Genomic DNA, 16,504 nt, shown 5'->3' on the forward strand with positions numbered 1-16,504 from the left:
TTTCATTTTATTTTTTAAAAGATTTTATTTATTTGAGAGAGAGTAGAGCGAGAGAGAGAGCATGAGCAGGGGAGAGGGAGAAGCAGAGTCCCCACTGAGCGGGGAGCCCAATGTGGGTCTTGATCCCAGCCCCTGAGTTCATGACCTGAGCTGAAGGCAGACACTTAACTGCCTATCCCAGGTGCCCCGAGATAGATTTTAAAAATCATGTGAGCTTAACAAAATGATCACTTTTGCTGTTCCTGGAATTTTGTCAATATGTTATTCCCCTTTTTTCCCACTAAGATTGAACACCTTCCATTGAGTTGTTCAGCTTTTGACTTATAAATTCTTTTAATCTTCAACCTCTTATTGAAAATGGTCATGGATTCCACAATAGCCAAATTATGGGAAGAGCCCCAATGTCCATCAACTGATGAACTGATAAAGAAGATGTGGTATATATACACAATGGAATATTACTCAGCCATCAAAAAGAATGAACTCTTGCCATTTGCGATGACATGGATGGAACTAGAGGGTATTATACTAAGTCAAATAAGTCAGAGAAGGACAAATGCAATTTCACTGATATGTGGAATTTAAGAAACAAAACAGGTGAATGTATGGGAAGGGAAAGAAAAATAAGATAAAAACAAAGAGGGAGGCAGACCATAGGAGACTCTTAACCATAGAGAACAAACTGAGGCCTGCTGGAGGGGAGGTGTGTGGGGGGATGGGCTAAATGGGTGATGGGCATGAAGGAGGGCACTTGTGGGGATGAGCACTGGGTATTGCATGTAAGTGATGAATCACTAAATTCTACTCCTGGAACCAATACTACATTATATGTTAATAAACCTGAATTTAAATAAAATCTTGGGAGGACAATAAAATAATGATGGATTTCAACTATCAGCTGGGTAGTTCATGCTGCCTTTTACTGATAATACACTAAAATAACCTCTCAACTCTACAAATACTTTGTTTTGGCTGTCCCTTAGTCCCTAGTAGCCAGTATTGCTTTTCCCTTGCCGTACACTTGCTTACCCTTCCCCTAAACCCCCTCACTGTCCAAGAATCCATGCTGTTGAATTTAGCCTCTTCATCCTTGCTTCCCTATCATTCCGCCCACTTTGCTGGGCCACCCTGCCTTTTCTCGTGGGGACGAGCTTCTCAATATGGGCAAGAGGGGTTGTCTTTCTCTAAGGGGCAGGTTGTCTTCTGGTCGCTCACAGGCAGCCATTGGGGAGGGGAGGTTTCAGGGAGCCCTCTCTCACTACCATGTGGTGTTGCCAGCGTGTGCAAGTGTGTGAACGTGTGTAAGTGTGTGAACGTGTGTTGGCGTGCTAGCAAGCCACCGTCTTGCCTGAGAATCCTAACGAAGAGAAGGTAGAGAGTCCCCATGCACTCTTCACAAGCTCAACCTCCTGAAGGAGGAGAGGGAAGCTCGAGCTGATTCTGCTCACCAAATGTCTCTCTTAGCCAGTGTTCGGGCAGCTGTTGAGAGGAATAAAGAGCATTGGTTTGTGAAAGGGGGATTTTGGTGTTTGAAATTAGCTAGGAGGACAGCCCAGATTTTCATTTTTTTGGAGGCAGTTCCCGAGGCAGGTGCAGGGCGTGAGTAATGTACCATACCTAAACTATGTGATTTGGCCAATGAACGTTAGGCTTCTCCTGGGTCCTATAGTATGGTTTCCCTGTCCGTCAAGAGCCGGCTAAGCAACCAAACCCAGATTCCAGGTGTGGTATTCCACAGTCGTTCTGCAATTTGTAATCATAGAAACAGAATGTTCCTCCTCTTATTTCTTCCCTGCCAACAGTTTCTGGGTGGGTGAATGTCAGTAGCTGGAGTTATTTTTAAAGAGGAGAGGTGAGGCTTGTCGTGCAAAGCTGGGAAGAGGGCGTTTGTTTGCAGAGCAGAGCTGACATCAAAGTGTAGATTACTGCTCAGTGGCTAGGCACTTGTCCTGTAACAGGTAATGTTTAACGTGCCGGTCACAAAGATCACAGAACAGCGTATGCCCAGGCATAAGCTAGCGCTACCGTTTATGCTCTGCAAGACTGAAAGGCTATACATGACCGTGTAATTAAAAAAAAAATGTATGCATTGGTCTTGCTGCCTCCTTTTTTGCTGGCTGTAATTGGACTTTGAAGCCTAGAAGTTCTATCATAAAAATTTGTACCCTTTGTTAGAGAGCTCGGCTAAGCAATCACTTTCCACTTCTTTTCACAGGATAATATAAACGTTTTTTTGAAAGCTTGTGAACAGATTGGATTGAAAGAAGCCCAGCTTTTCCATCCTGGGGATCTACAGGATTTATCAAACCGAGTCACTGTCAGGTAAGTTTCACTGGTTTGTTCTATATTTTTTTCAGCTTAGGGCTTGTGGCTGAAGTGCAAAGAATTTCTGAGATTTTATGATTACTGAAAAATCGTTCCTCTGTCTTCCTCTGTTCTCATTCCAAAACTGATTATTTAAAAAAGAGCTTAGGGACTGTGAATGTGAAACTGTCTGTAATTGAGACCATGGCACGTTGTTATTTTAAATCTCTATACTAACTAAAATGGTAGTTTATATTTTAATGCTTGTCCAACATGGTAGTGTTTGGTTGCTAATGGTGAGGATGCATGTTATAGAGTGACTTTAGAGATTATACTATAGTTTATAGAGTAAAAAGAATGATTTTAACGTGGTCTTTATATATTTGGAATTAAGACTAACAAAAATGAGACTGGGACAGTGGTTAAAGAGACTTTCTTTTGTAATTTGGAAGGCAGTGATGCCTGGCACCAACATGGAACGTTAATGACCTTGCCAATTGTGGATGATTTCTAAAAATGAACTGTTTTTCACTATTTTAATAGTATGGATGAGAAAGTGAAAGTGGGGGTGAAAACATATGCAGGTGTTTCTGTTGTGTTTTAGATGGAAAATGGTGTCATGTAGGAGTATATGGTTTCAGGAAATCTGGTTTTAAGCTTCTGCGAGATTGTTTTCCCCCCTATAAATCTTATTTGCTTTCAGTGAATCAGAATAAACTCGTGTTACCAGATAATCGTGACAGGAAAATGATTTAATTTTGTAGGAATGACTACCTCTTTATCATGGCCCTTAAAGCTAATTAACATTTTTTAAAAGGAGAGAATATAAACACCTTATTCTAGCTGTAGAAATAATAGAAATTGAAAAATTAGTTTCTACCATTTTAGACAAAGATTTAGTTTATATGGTTGATATCCTGTTGTAAGAGCTTTAAAAGCTATTTAAGAATTGATGGTAAAATCTTAAAAATGGCCAATAATTTTTCTTAAAGAAAAGTAACCCTGTGTATAAGTATCATAGTACACATGGTCTTTTAGTAGTAAAAGCTAAATGTCCAGATAGAATTCATCTTTTCAAAGCCTAACAGTACATATTTTTAAACGAGCAAGCCACTTTGAACTTACATGCTTCTAGTTATGTTGAATTAGCATTTCTAAACTACACAACCTTGATAAGTGCCTAGCAGGGTTGGGTCTGTCTGCATTTTTGATTAATTGGAAGATAGTTTGTTCCTAAGTTTCATCACCAAAATGGCATGTTTGCTTCTGCTGTATTGTGAGGTCATGCTTGATATCCGTGAAAAATAACTGCATGGATGACTTTGTTTTATTTTTCCTAATCAGCCTTCTCCTAAGACTTATCTGATGGGCAAATAAAGTTTTCACTTAGAAAGTGCTTTATTCTTAATGAACAGGGACAACTTAAGGAAAACAGCCCCCCCCCCCCAAATCATACTGTTTTGAAACTCTGTAGCAGATGTTTGAGTAGGCTACCGATTAGGCAAAACATGTTTGTTGTCTTCTAATTCCAAGAATGCTCTGAGCAAAACTTGCCTGGAGCCTGCTTCATGAGATATTGGGTCTAAAGTGTTTAGGAAAAACTCAGTACCTGGGCTCAGTCTCGAGGGAAATGAAATCACCGACAAACTGAAACTGGGAGGTCACGTCGTTAGAGCTGTAGTAGGAAGTATGCAGCACAACTTGTTTCAGTGGAAACCACAAGTTCATAAAGGTGTGCCCAGGTAGTACGAGCAGGAATGCCTGAGAGCCTGGACTCTGCTTAGGAACATGTCCCCTGATAATTCCATCTTGGTGGACCAAAGAGTGCAAGGCTTGACCCCGGGTCTGCTGCAACGGAAGCCCGGGAGCCTCCTGGTTATGAGACCTGAGGAAGCTGACAAATGGCTTATTTAAAAATGTTGGCCGCAGCTCTTCTGCCCTGAGATTGCATTTTTATAAAAGGAAGCAAGTTTATGGGAAAGCAAATTATTGGTTACTAAATATCCATGTATTTCTTAGTTTTTAGTTTTCTTATATAATGCGGAGACTTCTGTAGGTCAGATCTCGTCCTATCATTATTGTAGATTAAAGGACTTGGTGTTGGTTAGACCAGTGGTTTTCAACTGGGAGCAGTTTTGTTCCCCCAGTGGATGTTTGGCAAGGTCTAGAGATAGTTTTGTCGGTATGGTTGGACTGGGAGTGCTACTGGCATCTCATGGGTCAGGAATGCTACTAAATACCCTTTAATGGACAGGGTAGTCCCCTTAACAAAGAATTTTCCAGCCCCAAGTATCAGTATGCTGAGGTTGAGAAACCCTGACTTAGACTTTAAATTCCTTATTTCCACTCTGCCAGCAAGCTAATCATGTGGAAATGAAGGCTACTGACTGACTTTACATTCTGCTGAAATGTAACTTTTTACTTATGTTACTGTAATAATTTATGTATTTCCGTGTTAATTATGTATGCCCATTTAAAAAGGAACGCTCATTACCACTTGAGTGGGCAGCAGTGTGTCAGTACATTGACATTATTTCGCTCATCTGTATACATTAAAATTAGCAAAAAATGGGACAAAGTACTCGATTATTTTAAATGCTCTGTCAGAGCTCATCTGCCAGGACTGCATGAACAGTTCACAGACATGCTGTGAGTGTGATCTAACATGCATGTTTGCATGACACACTGAAAGCAAATAGGAGAGGACAGTCGATAAGCCTCCATGCTGGCAAACGTGAGGTATTTCTTGTAAGAGGGCAGCAGTGATTAAAAAAAAAAACAAACCACCACCAAACATGGATGGCGCCCGGAGCCCGGGAGAGTTGTGCGCGGTAGGAATGAGTGGCAGGAACAGACGCAGCAATTTACAGAGCTGTTGCTGTTCCGTATTTTTCAGCAATTACAGATTTGTGTTTAATTTGCAAATAAAAACTTTTCCACTGGTCAAACAGAACTAGGGTACTCTTTATATTTCTATAATTATACATATTAATATGTGATCTAAATTTTCTAACAATTACTTTACTTCTTGTAGGAAGTAGTTTGAGCTTTTCCAAGTATGTTTGAATTATTCATTTATTTTGGGACTGCATATATTCAAATATCAGTTAATACTTCTAATTTGACATTCCTGACTTTGATGAGTAGGATCCATCTTTTCCCCAACAGGATAGGCGAATTTGTGAGTTTGCCTTCACGAATTGCGGTAGATTGAGGTTGAACTTACCCTAGTTGAGATGTTTACTGAGGCCATGAAATTTAGCTTCCGTACCAGTGAATAACGGCATCATTATTATTAACCATTTACTAAATATCCATACTGAACTTAGAAACACGATCCACAGAGAAGAGGTGGTGAGACTCCTACGGAGCTGTCTTTGCACACTTTCTATGGAGGCCTGTAGCAGAGCAAGCACCGTGCCTACGCCATGCCACAGTGCACTGGAGAGCTCCAGTAGCAAACGTCATGCTCTTTGGGGGTGGCATCTGGTCATTCAGTGGCATCAAGCAATTGCTTGTTGTAGAAAGCAACACAACAGTGTGGTCCAGAAGTTGTCTTGTATTAGAGGAATCGAAGTTGGCGGAAAGGCAGAAATGAATATTAAAGGTTTTAATTTTATATTTTTAGCAACTTGGCTCCGAAACAAAGTCCCATATTTAAACCATTGCTCTAACGAATCATATATTGAAATTTTTAAGCTGAGAATTTGAACAGATTGTAAACATGTTTCTTCTTTCTACCCCCTTATCATTCCAATCCAGTTTTTAGCACTTCCTTCGACGCATTCTGTTCGTAATACAGTTACAGGATGGCCATGCTTTTGAGCACGCTACTGCAGTTATGCAAAGAAAAATTATTTTTTAGTACAGACTCACTCTTCCATTTAGGCTATTAATATTTTAGGTGTAAATGTAACTTTCAATGTTTCAGTTTTTAAAAGATGTCTATCAAAGGGAGGGTACAGAAATTGATTTTTTTTACACATATTAGTTGACAAAGGAACAGTAGTTGGAAACAATTAGTGTTAACATATTTCCCTCATGAAAATAAAGGAGGCTCAAAATGATATTTTAAGGATTTAACTGTTCTCTGGAGCTTCAAAAGGATGCTTGATTTTGTGGCAATACTGTAAAGTCATCTCTCAGGAATCTGGTTCCCAGATGGCACTCGAACAGCCTGCCAAATTGCGCTTGGGATATGAATGTGTATGTGAGTATTTATTTAAGATTTTAATTCATGTAAGTAAAAATATACCTACTCTGAAGTAATTTTCACCATTTTCTGACTTAAACCTGATTTTACTTTTTTTTTTATGCCCTTCAAATGAGTTTCTCAACATCTTAATCTGGTTTTTTTTTTGTTTTTTTTTTTAATAATGACATCCAAACTTGGATCAGTAATTTGATCATGGTGACTTCCACCTGTCAATTCATGTTACTGTTTTAAAATGGTCTCTTCCTACCAAGCAATTAGAAGGGAATGAAACAGGAAGTTTACACTGTCCACATCTCTATCCCATTCAGTGATTCTCTGATGTTAGGTAGTTACTGCAAGCAGGGCATTAATTCTTTCGGGTTGCCAAGACTGTTTAAGGCCAGCAGCAAAAATATATGGGCATGTTTTCAGATGTTCTTTAATTGCGGGGTTAGATCATCGAAGAGTGTACGTAGTTGCCGAGGAAGGTTGTGGAATAGAAGGCAGGTCTAATGCTGGGACAAGCTATAAAGGAACCGAAGTTTTACGTAGTATTAGTTTCTCTCCATTTCTAATTCTTAACTTCTTGGATAGAGAAAGAAGTTTCTGAATGGCAGCTCCCCATCCTCAGCTCTTCACTCCCTTAAATCTCCAAAGCCGTGGGGCCCGATTGTGTCTTGGCTTGCTGGGTGAGGCTTGATGGTGTGGGCTTTTCTGGCTCAGGGTCTTTCTATTCAAAAGGAAGCCAATCTCTGTTCCTTGCTCCAGAGTCTCCCTTAGCAGCTCATCTGCTTAGCAGCCGATACGAGTTTGTTCGGGAGAGAATGATAGAATTGGCTTCCCTGGACCAGCTAGCATTTGTTTTATAACAAGGTCCTTCAAAGGGTTAAACCGAGGAGACAGATGGTTGTTGAAGAGATTCTTCTGTCTTTTAAATTAGTACCTGTAGGGCTGCATACATTGAATTAATCAAACTTTTAACATGACACACACTATAGTATGGATAGCCCCTGTTGTCAGTCACTTTTGAAACTGAGAGCTTCGCCAGTAGCTAGAGGTGTTAAGCATTGCTTTGCTCTGAGTTTCTTGCTGTATTCTGGTATGATTTACCTAATCATTGGTGTGAGGGTATACACGTGAGGTGTGCGTGCTTCCGCGTATTTCGGGAGAAAATGGCACTTAATTTGGTAAGGGGAAATTTTGGTGTCAGAGGTCATTTGCTTGTCTGTCATAACAAACACTGATGGGGCATTTTCTCTGTAGCACCTAAATGTGAGGTTCCCACAGCCACTCTTAACAGTCAAAATACTGTGGAGCCTGCCCTGAGTGGGGTTCCCATGATAAGTTCACAGAGCACATTGTTTTGAGATAAACGCACCGTCTTCTCTGAGTATTTAGAGATGAACAATCCTTTCAACTTTTTAATCAAGAAAACACTTTGAATGGGAGGTGACATTGATTTCTTCTCTGGGCTTTGAAAGCATTTTTGTTTTCATCTACATCTAATTTTCCCCTGGACTTGAGACTATTTGAGGACAGGGACAATTACATTAGTCCCTTATTTCCTTAGTTCCTGACACCTTAAGTGTTGAGTGTGTGTTTGAAGATTATATTTTAATTATTTTGACTTCCTGGACATTTTAAAGCCAGGCTTTGAAGATGGAAACCTATTTTTTTTCTTCTTTGTCAAGTTTTCCTGTCTTTCAAAATTGCAAGGCAGATCTGGCAAAGCAGCCATTGATCTCTTGGTTTTAATCGCCTTTCACTTATCACTTCAGAAGAATATGTGGCATATTACAACACAATCTAAAATTGATACAATTTAAAAGAGGAATGTGTGTTTACCTCCATGTGTAATACACTAAAATGGAAACTTGGGACCTTGTGCCTTTCAGAGTAGTTGGTGGAAGTCTTAATCCTTATGCTAAGGTGCAAATGATAATCACCAATGTTTAGTGGACACTTGAAGGATGTTTTGAGCTTATATGAAGTTTTAGAAAAATTTTAATGTTTTCATATCATGATCACAAGTCACTTCATTTTTGTGAGGTAAATCTGAATATATGCTTAAGACTTTTGAGTAGAAAAATATGTTGCTTATATAGGTAGTTGGAATAGCTTATAGAAGTTCAAGGGCAAGAAATAAAAATTTTTAAAAGCAGGGACCAATATTGGAGGTAACTTCTTAGAAGGAGTCCTGGAAATACTTTAAGAATTGTTGCCAACAAATTTATAGTAAGCCTCATTCCTTCCAAAGTCAAGCTACCTGCCTTGGTACCTCTCACCATTGCCTAGCATTAAACACCAAAGCCAGTAAGGAAAAAGTCACAAATTATCTTTGACTTTGATGTGATAACTTTGTCTATGGCATGAGAACCATTCGAAGAATATGAGCACACAGAAACTTGGAAGTCTCTTAACATGTCATTTGAACTATTTCTACTACACTTCAGGCTGTGTTTCTGTCACTTTCCCCCAGGTTGGAACAAAAAGTTCAGTCAATATGCCTCCGTTGTCATGGGCAGGTAAGCATCTAGGATGAGAGCAGGGATTTTGGTGTCCCTTGGCATGAGTTCAGTCTTGTCCCATTCAGTCACTGGGTTGCTGGACGACCTTAGGTTATTTTTCCTCCCACTTTGCTTCTCAGTGAACAAGACGGCTGCTTTCTTGGAGCTGAGCAAATAACCCCATTTGGGGGATATGCCTGCCTCACAAAGTTGTCGTAATGATTACAGAGTCAGGTGTGTATAAAATGTTAAGTGTTTGGCATATAGTAGTGCTCAATAAATGGTGTTGAATTATAATTGTGATCATTTTCATAATTTGGCTCTCCCTTCTGGACTCTATGAAGATACATGTCCCCTGCAGAAGAACATGGAGGAAAAAAATCTGGCCCCTGGATCCTTACATTGTGACAATTAGCTATAGGCTTTTTTTTTTTTTAATGAGAATTTGGGCCTTTTTAAACTTATTCCCTTCTTTTGATTGGGAGAAGATATTAAAACAGGTATGTTTTTCTGAGATTTATGTGTAGTCAACTTTTTACAATTTATTTTGTTAGATTAACAAAGTTAGAAACCAGAGAACATGCAAGATCAGACACTGTTGTCTGAAAGGCTTTTGCAGGGCTTATGAATTTTTTTTGAAAGGTGTTCATAATCTTTAGGGAACTCCAGTGCACACTCCAGCCATGTTTTTGACCAGACAGAAAACTTAGCTGCTTCTTTTGGGTATCTCCCATCTGTTTTGTCCATCAGAAGACTACTATACTAACAGCATAAAGTCTTGATTACATTATCTAAAATATTTGTGGTTTTTACCCTGGACACTAAAAAAAAAAAAAAATCACAAATAGCAATAGGCACTATTTGAGAGGTCAAAAATCTTGCTGTTTACTTCCAGATGTACTTGTACACAAGGGGAGAAAAGTCAAGAAACTGGGAAGCATACTTTTATGTTAATATTCTTTGACATAACATAACTTGATTTTTTTCGTATTTTTAAAAAGAAACTTGCTATCAAAAATGTTAAACTGATTGGGTATTAAGTTACATATTACCCATGTATTGGTTATTTTTAAGAGTGTAGCTTAATGGAGTAGAAATGTTTTAGGGTTAATGGCGCAGCTATACTTTGTCATGTTGAGCAGCCTTGCCCGGTGAGAGTGGCTGCTGGTCAACCTAGACCTATCTTTTTGAGTATCCCTACTGAACTGACTGTACCAAAGAAACTGTGAGGCAGGGTGTTGTGTTCTTTTTCTCAAGAACTTAGTACTGTTGCTTCCGATACCACTGACCAAATATGTCCAGTAAACCTAAGAAAACATGTTCCGAAAAGGGTTACTGAAAAGCCTTTAATTTCAGGGAAACAAAGTACACTTGTCATATGAATTTAAGTAACCCACATTGAATGTAAATGACGGTGTAATAAAATTCCATTCAAAAAACAGATGAAAAACATGCTTGGAACACACTTCAGGTAAATCAGTTTTTCTTAAGCTGAGAAGGGGGAAAAGTAGAGGATCTCGGTGGCCCGGGAGCAGCCGCTACTGTGAATTGAGTGCATTAGCCACTACCAATTTCACAAGGATTTTCTCTGTGTGCTTTGAGCAGTTTGGGGGAGAAATCTCTAAATAAATATCAAGTATCCCTGTTATTACATTTTGCTCTTTCATTACATTACAGTAATATTGGCTGGTGGATTTTTTGGAAAATGCTCCTGTTCTGTACCTTTTTAGTTGACTGAGATACGGAAATCATCTTCAAAAGAATCGATGTATCTGGATAAACAATTTGGCTGACATGTCACTAGACTACTTTTGGCTTAACACTGAGAAGGAAAAATGTCTGCTAGATAGTTATCTCATGCTCTGCTTTGTACGTAATAGTGTGTATTCAGCTATAGAATGTGCAGTGGCACATGTACACACACTAAGAACATCTGTGAACATTTGTGTAAGCCTTCAAAGAGTGAGGCATTAGATCCCGAGGGCCTCCAGAGCTTTGTTTATTTTGGTGATGAATTCTTTATACAAAGGAGCTTGGTCTCTGTCTGGAAGAAGAAACGCAGTAGTATGAAGCTGCATATGGGTGTCCAGAGCATGCTGATACCAGATTATTAAGAAATAGAACTGTACGTCTTTCCTCACACTTTCCATTCTCCATTTAATTCTACTCGCAAGAAAGAGGCAGGAGAAAAAAAAAAGTCTCTTTATTAGAGACTGTGACATCCACGGATGTAAGCCTTGGGCTGTTGCAGCCAGAGGCGGCTGCTGTCGGGGAGCTGGAAGGCTCGCTGGCCTGATGCGCTGATGAGGGTGGGAGCGTGAGTCCCAGCCTGGGGCTATTAGTCCTCTCACCTGTACACCTTCTATGTTGTGGCTTGTCAACCACACCCATTAGATACTTAATATTTTCACCGTGTACAGGTCCTGAATCCTGAGTGGGCACAAGGAAAACAAGTCCTCTTCCTTTTCTATCTCGATCTTGCAAGACCCAAGGTGGAGAAGATGAAATGCGTTCTGCAGTCTTAATGTTTGCTTTGTGTCAAGGAGCACCGACATGATTTATAGTTGCAGGCTCTAAGGGCACGCTGGGTTTGGAGGGATGAACTAGGTAAGGAAATCACGGTGCTAGAGTGTCTAGAGTATCTCAGATACTCAGTTAGGTTTGGACAAACCGGATAAGAGCTCTCAGGCACTGCCATTACGTTAATTATCTCTAACCCAGTAACAGCCCAGCCGGGTAATACCATTTTGTTTCTGTTTTGCTTTCAAGGTGAAGTAGAATGAGTCAGAAGAGTAACTTGTTTGGTATATGACCTTGGGCAAATAACGGAGCCGGAATTTAAATTCAGGGGGTGTCTTAGCCTACTTAGCTTGGACACCTTCCACTATATTGTCAAAACAGACTTAAACAAGCTTAAAAAAAACCCTTGCTGCTATTATTTCTAGTGCTATATGACTGAAATTGTCTTGAGTTATTTTTTAACCAGGCCAGCTAGATCCAAAGTGGATTTGTGTATGTGACTGGTATTCCCTCATTGGCTACATGGCGAGTATCTTTGTATTATGATTTAAAAATTTTTTCCCTAGTTTGTGAGTCACGTAACTTCAAATGGATATAATACTACAATATGCCATCAAATTTCAGATCAGTAATAAGACCTCCTAATTTTAGGAGTATTAAATGATCCATGTGTGTGCCTTAGAATAGAAGAAATATGCTACATGTATGGTCTTAACACTGGCTAGTTGAAAAACAATGGAGTCTTTGGATTTTACTGATATGTGTACATAAGTTTATAAGTTTTATGACTTTCACACAGACATTTATGAATGTTCAATTGTATTTGCCATGATAATGGAACATTCCTGTTAAAGCTGTGGATTGTAAAACCTTACTAATCTAAATTGCTCGGGATCATGCTACCACACTTTGACCTTTATAACACTGGCATGGAAAGTATCTTCTAAAATAGAACTGGTAAATAATTTATTTAGAATAATTTCTTACCAATTTTTGATGCTCAATTTTACTTGTTAAAACCAAACTAAATTCTGACTCCCTCCTCCAAACATTCTTAGCTGGGAAATTCTATATTAAAAATATAGAAGTTGGAAAAAATATATATAAGATGGGATATTTTTATTATGGTTTAGGTCATTGTATTAGTAGATCTCATAAAAAAAGCCCTAATTATGAATAATGTGAAGTCTTGTTTGAAAGTCCAAATTATAAGCAAACAAATGAATTATAGTCCTGTTACCTAGTATAATGGATTAAAGAAGGATGACTTCAGTACATTGCCCAAAGTCCTGCTATCAGTGTAGCCATTGGAGGTTTAGAAACAGGTGGTGAGCACAGAGCATCAAGTGTAACAATAAATAGCACAGTCTAATTCCAGTAAGATGAAACCCCTCTCTCATTGCAGAGAAGAGTAGGGGATCAGATAGTGACTCAGAAAAGCAAAGTCCGAGAAATGACTCAAGCACAGAAACTCTTTAAAAATTCCTTTACCAAGACTTAAGATAAGTGGGGTAATCACTTCTTTTCCTACCAAGTCATTAGAAGTTATTTCTTGCTAGTTGTTAAACATGAAGCATCAGGAGTAATTGCCTTTCATTAGTAGGAAGAAATATTTATTAAACTCCTCTTTTGTGAATGTGGTGTTTTAGACTACCAAACACCAATGAAATTAATGGTAGCCCAAGATATGGATATAGGAGAAGAATATGAGGAACATTTTCTTTTTAAATAACTAATGGGATGGGTCTGATGCAGTAATAGAGAACACTTGATTTTTAGGGCTAGTGATATGTAAAAAGGAAAAGTACTGTTTATGAGAGAGGAGGTGGAATAGAGTAGAAAAAAATAACATTTAAATGTTTTAGTTTATGCCTTGTGAAATCTTATAACCACTTTGTAAGATAGGGCGGTTGCCTGATTTTACAGATATGGAAACAGAAGTTCAGTGGCTTGCTCAAGGTCACCTGCTTAGTTCAAGTGGGAACCCTCATTACGACTCCTAACCCAGTGTTCTTTTCATTATAACATTCTGCCTCTAAACTATGCCCTAATGAAAGATATAAAGATTGAATAGAGGACTTTTTTTTTTAATGTGTTAATATGTATTTGTCAGATATGACCTCCATGCAGTTGGTTGGGTAGGAAGGAAGTTTTGGAGATACAGAAGAATTTGTAATTTTTAGATCCTATGGATAAGAAATTACCCAGGCTGTTTTTTAGAGGTACAGTGCCGTTAACAAGTGTTTCTCAAACTTTGGTGTGTGTATAAAACATGTTAGGATCTGGTTCAAATGCAGATTTGGTTCATTAGGTCCAGGCAAGGCTGGTATTCTGCATCTCCAGCAAGCTCTCAGGTCCTGACAATGAGGACCACACTTTGACTGACAAGGATTTTGGCATCAAATGCTGGTGGTCACACACTGAAGTGAAGGTTTCACAGAGGTGCTGGGGGAGATGTAAGGCTTGAGTGTGGGTCGAAAAGAATAGCAGGATTTGAGTGAGAGGTGGGAAGGAACACAAGGAGATTGGCCCATTGGTACAGAGTTCTAATCAAACATTTTTCAGAGCCTTTGGGATGTAAAGCAATGAGTAAAGTTAAACAAGATCTCCACTTCTGAGGCCCTCATTTTTTGGGAGGTGGAAAGTGGGAAGTACAAGGAATGCATTTCCAGGCCAGCAGCTTGGAGGCAGGATGAGTGATGGGTCGTGCCCAGTTTGAGCGGTACCTTGAGTATCCTGGCTAGGGAGGTTAAGTGTTATCTCCTAGGTAGTAGGATTATTTCCAAAAGCTTTTAAGCAGAAGGTTCCAATGTTTTTGTTTTTTGTTTTTTTTGAAGATTTTATTTATTTGACAGAGCACAAGCAGAGGGAGAGGGAGAAGCAGGCTCCCCGCTGAGAAGGGAACCTGATATGGGGCTCAATTCCAGGACCCCAGCATCATGACCTGGGCCGAAAGCAGACGCTTAACCGACTGAGCCACCCAGGTGCCCCAGGAGTTTCCAATGTTAAAAGTAGAGATTGAGAAAGATTGAGAAAGGGTAATGAAATAGTGCATGAAGTCGATTGAGCACTAGGCTGGAGGCTTGGAGAGGGGTTAGGAAGTTGTTGGTTGTTTTGATAAGGATGGGTGTTTTGATAAGGATAACAACTGCTGAAAGCCGTGGAAATGTAAATGAGAAATGCCAAAGATGTTTCAAGTAAGACCCGATGGGGGTTGATGAGTATGAAGGAGCTAGAAGAATCCGCTTTTGAGCTTGGGCAACCACTAGCAGAAACAGGAATGGAGGATGGAAGTGAGGATTCAACACATTGCGTTGGACAGGACGGTAGAGCATCCACACGGAAATGGCGTTGTCAGGGTGTTGCTCAGAAATTGTGGCTGGCTGTGTCGATTTGAGAGTCCTCTGTGAAGAGCGAACAGGCACGCATTTTTGTAGGGGAAAGCCCAGCTCTGAGGAAGCGAGGGAGGAGAGGAAGTATAGCTGGCTAAGGACTCCTCTTCCCTTTCTTCTCTGCCCCCTCAGTCATCTGTGTAAGTGCTTCTATTTCTGACTCTCCTGTTCCATTGACCTGTTACCTCACTTGCTGCCTGTGCTGCACATGGTCTGGGTAACCGTAGCTAACCATTCTTTCCTTCATTTAAACGCAAATAAAAATTCCCTCATTGTGTTAAAGTTCAACTTTGTTTTCTGTAGCGCCTTCTGGAAATGTGAGGCCTGATTTCTTATTCTGGGAATTACTTTGCTTTGGAAAAACTGTCAGTTGGGTGTGTCGTGCCTTCCAGAGAAGCACCGTGGGCTTGTCCTCTTGACCGAGTTGGATATTCAAATCAGTTTAGAGAATGCAACATCACTGTATGTCCTGGCCTTGGGGGCCTTAAATCGTGAATGTCACTGTTGGTGGGGGCTAGTGTCAGCGCCTCAACCCTGCTCATTTACTCTGTGGATTCTCCTACTCAACGAACAAAAACTGTTGCTTGCTTGCTTGCTTTTCTTTCCTGTCCTCTTCTTTTAAATCCAAACTCCGAGTTTCCCACACAGGACTATTCAAAAAAGAATACGTACAGCTCCCAGCAGAACCATTTCAGGCACATTGCATTTAAATTCACACAACAAAATGTATTTATCTTCCTGTCCCCTCCCCCTTGGAAGCCCTCCTCCCAACCAACAGCACTGAAAACAAGCCCATAAAGTTGACAAAATGATATCTGATTTAGCCTGACAATTTTATAACCAAAAAAAACTACTTCCACTTCTGTCTATCAAGGTTGAAAAACAAAAATTACAAAAATATTTTAAGACATATGTGTCACCAGGGTATTTGATTCAGTCAGTGTATAATAAATGTATGTATGGATGAGCGAATGAGTTCAACAAACATTTATTGAGCTCTTACTATGTGCCCAGCACTGCTCTAGGTGTTGGAGATTCAGTTTCATGGTGAAAACGACAAGGCCCTGCCATTCTTAGGCATATATTCCCATAGAGAGGCCACATAATGAACAAAGAAAGTAATGTGAGATGTGATAGGACTATGAAAAAACAGAGGAGAGGGCATGTCTGGAAGGTTCTTTTGGATACATTTTTTAAGCATATGTTGAAATAAAATTTTACATGCAGTAGATTTAAAAGCACTAATAAAACTGGAATTAATGTTTTATTTGAACTGTATCATGAATAGTTTTGGTATAATTATTTCTTAAGAAAAGTTCACTGAATTGAAGCTTTAGTGTGGTTTAAAAATCAGCAGTACGCCTGAAACTAGTGTAATACTGTGTCAACAGAACTCGAATAAACATATATATATTTTTTTAATCAGAAAGACACACTAATTTCTGAAAGTTGGAGTCCATTTGTGTGTGTATCTGAGTCCTTTCCTCTTCAGCACCTGTCCTCCCAATCTGGTGAGCTGCTGGCTAGCTCTGATCATATGGCTAGATGCTTATGATATGGATCATGCTTATGGGTTTTCATAAAGA

The 16,504-nt window shown here is 39.5% G+C and overlaps 1 protein-coding gene across 1 annotated transcript in view; it reads left to right on the top strand.

The window, feature by feature from the left end:
* The window catches only part of LMO7 (LIM domain 7), a 196,837-nt gene that overhangs the window by 101,974 nt on the left and 78,359 nt on the right, over positions 1-16,504 (top strand). The window contains exon 5 of the mRNA XM_040623652.1: positions 2,216-2,322. Coding sequence (XP_040479586.1) covers positions 2,216-2,322 — 107 coding nt within the window. The remainder of the gene's footprint in view (positions 1-2,215; positions 2,323-16,504) is intronic.

This window comes from Ursus maritimus, unplaced genomic scaffold (genome assembly GCF_017311325.1).
Source record: "Ursus maritimus isolate PB19 unplaced genomic scaffold, ASM1731132v1 scaffold_10, whole genome shotgun sequence".
NCBI classification, from domain to species: Eukaryota; Metazoa; Chordata; class Mammalia; order Carnivora; family Ursidae; genus Ursus; species Ursus maritimus.